A 3,265-nucleotide genomic window follows, 5' to 3' on the forward strand; every position below is an offset into this window, starting at 1 on the left:
GTGTGAGCGTGTGTGTGTGTGTGTGTGTGTGTGTGTGTGTCACACACCTGCTGTCCCATCTGCTGATGTTATCATGGAGAAAAACCTCCACCAGACCAGAGAAACGCTGATCTGCTGAGCAGAAGACAGTGAGACACAGCGAGACAGTCTGAGACGTGTCTGAGCAGGTCAATCTCCAGCGAAATACTGGACCTCAGTGACTGAATAAATGAAGTTAAAGAGGTTCATGAAGGTTTCCTGTGATTAGTATGCAAATGAGCGGCTGTGTGTGAGCTGTGATTGGTCCCTGCTGACACCTGCAGGCTCTTTCCTCCAGAGTCTGGGAAAACAGTCCCGCTCAGGATCTCAGTAATTGGGTTCATGTTGTGACCTTCTTAATAAAGCGTCCAGCGGTGAACCTAATGGTGTGCAAGTGAGTCGTGGGTCACTGATGTTCACCAGCGTCCAGCTCAAACCCTCGTTTCTGATTATTATTATCATCGTTTTGATGGTGTTTGAGTCACTCATCACTGGAACTAGAGCTCTGCAGACGTGAATGATTCCTCACAGCTGTGTGTTGCTGTTACTAGTCATCAGAGGCATTATGCAAATGAGGCATTCTCTAATTAAATATGCACTAATTTGCACACATTTCCAGAACATACATCTGATTATTGGATAAAAGTCAAGTTCATCATTTGTGTTTGATTTAGTCATATTAGAGTTAAAGGTTTTTCTAGAGGGGATTCTGAATTTCTCTTTTTGTCCATAAATCAGAAAATACTGTCAACAGACAGAAAACAAACACATTTTCACCATTTTTTCAGGAGTGAAATGTTGTATAAATCAGTGTGAATGAAATATGTTAAAACCATCAGAATATACACTGTATTTTTATATACATACAATATAAAAAATTATTTTCTTAGTATTTTTGTCTTGTTTTCTAGTATAAATGTCTAAACATTCTTGAATCAAGATGAAATTACTTGACAAGTAACATGACTTAAGATATGTCTTATTTTCTGAAAATAATTATCAAAATTATGTTCGTTTTTGCTTAAAACAAGTAAAAATATCTGCCAATGGAGTTAGAAAAATAATCTTAATTCAAAGCTAAACAAGAGTATTTTTCTTGGCCCATTGGCAGATATTTTTACTTGTTTTAAGCAAAAACGAACATAATTTTGATAATTATTTTCAGAAAATAAGACATATCTTAAGTCATGTTACTTGTCAAGTAATTTCATCTTGATTCAAGAATTCTTAGTATTTAGTCTTGTTTTCTAGCATAAATATCCAAGTAAGAAAATCATCTTTTGCAGTGTAGAGAGGAATAAAACTGTAAAGAGAAAAAAACTCTTTAAAGATATGGATTGTAATTAAAATCTATAGACAAAAACAGATAAAGTGCAACAAAATAAACACTTAATGTGTAGTTGAATGTTTTCTTTGCATTACTCTGAAAGAAAACACAAAAACTGAGCAGTGCATGAAAACACACTGGTTTTGCCTTATTCTGAATAAATACTGTCCATTTTAAAGACATGGTCTGGACATGTGAAGGGTCACTGTCATCTCAAGAGTGAATGTGGTCAGAACCGCTGGCTTCTGTTCCAGATAAACATGTAAACAGTGTAGTGCTTCTGGTTTATCAACATCTGACCGGCTGACGAGTGTCAAACACTCCTCGAGTCTCTGGAAGGAGCTCAAGATCAGTGTGAACTGTGAGTTACTGGAACGTCTTCAAGAATAAACATCTGCAGATCACAGATTCATCAATCACAGCGGAGCATTTACAAACACACGCAGCAGATCATTGAGTCTATGAGAACCGTTTAACTACTCAACTAGTTACCCGTCCGAGTCCTCACAGCACAAATACAGCAGAACGCAGTGTGTTTCAGAGTCTAACACTCTCCAGTGTCGCATCATTCATCATATTTGAGTGGATGATGATCCAGATATATTGATCTTCAAATCAGCCTCATAAAAGTGACGGGAAGCGTCTCATTACGCTCAATTACTTCAATCAGAAATGTTGAACTGCATTGATCTGAATAATGGTTCTATTGTTTTCTGTAGAGCTGCTTACAGCTAAAATTGGATTTGTTTCATAATTTATGAATTCTACAACATTAACGATGTATTTTCCTGTTTATTACTGTGCAGATGCTTTGAATCGATCTGAATTGCATAAAGCGCTGTAGAAATAAAGGTGACTTGACTTATGAATTGAAAAAGAAACACAAACACACACATACTCTCTCTCACACACAGGATCATTAATGTTTAATTAAGCTAGACTCATTGAGATGAGTGACTCTTGAATTTGTATAGATTAGAGAGTAAAGTGCTGTAGAGGATGATGATGAGGATGGTGATTCACCTGATGAAGTGTGTGAGGTTGCATCTGTCGTCTGGATGGACGTGATTCATGTCGCTGCTGAATCGTTCTCCGCATCTCTCCATCTCCAGCAGCAGGAGCGTTTGATTGCACTGCAGGAGCCGCGGCCGCTGGGTGAACGATTGATCAGCGCCGTCTGCGTCTGAAGAGACAGAGCATCAGTCTACATGCTGAGAGACACAACTGAGACACGATTGAGACATGATTGAGACACGACTGAGACATGATTAAAACACGACTGAGACATGATTAAAACACGACTGAGACATGACTAAAACATGACAGAGACATAGCATCAGTTCACATGCTGAGAGACACAACTGAGACACGACTGAGACATTAAAACATGACTAAAACATGACAGAGACAGAGCATCAGTCCACATGCTGAGAGACACAACTGAGACACGACTGAGACACAACTGAGTCATGACTGAGATTTGACTGAGACATGACGGAGACATGACTGAGACATGACTGAGACATGACAGATTTGACTGAGACATGACGGAGACATGACTGACTGAGACATGATTAAAACACGACTGAGACATGACTAAAACATGACAGAGACATAGCATCAGTTCACATGCTGAGAGACACAACTGAGACACGACTGAGACATTAAAACATGACTGAGACATGACTAAAACATGACAGAGACAGAGCATCAGTCCACATGCTGAGAGACACAACTGAGACACAACTGAGACACAACTGAGTCATGACTGAGATTTGACTGAGACATGACGGAGACATGACTGAGACATGACAGATTTGACTGAGACATGACGGAGACATGACTGAGATTTGACTGAGACATGACTGAGACACGACAGAGACACGACAGAGACATGAGGGAGATTTGACTGGGAGATGA

The 3,265-nt window shown here is 39.3% G+C and overlaps 1 protein-coding gene across 3 annotated transcripts in view; it reads right to left on the reverse strand.

The window, feature by feature from the left end:
* The window catches only part of LOC107572625 (receptor activity-modifying protein 3-like), a 15,535-nt gene that overhangs the window by 2,962 nt on the left and 9,308 nt on the right, over positions 1-3,265 (reverse strand). For all 3 annotated transcript variants that reach the window (XM_016259046.1, XM_016259045.1, XM_016259044.1), the window contains one exon: positions 2,369-2,528. In XM_016259046.1, coding sequence (XP_016114532.1) covers positions 2,369-2,528 — 160 coding nt within the window. The remainder of the gene's footprint in view (positions 1-2,368; positions 2,529-3,265) is intronic.

This window comes from Sinocyclocheilus grahami, unplaced genomic scaffold, assembly GCF_001515645.1.
Source record: "Sinocyclocheilus grahami isolate Dianchi unplaced genomic scaffold, SAMN03320097.WGS_v1.1 scaffold1782.1, whole genome shotgun sequence".
Taxonomy (NCBI): Eukaryota; Metazoa; Chordata; class Actinopteri; order Cypriniformes; family Cyprinidae; genus Sinocyclocheilus; species Sinocyclocheilus grahami.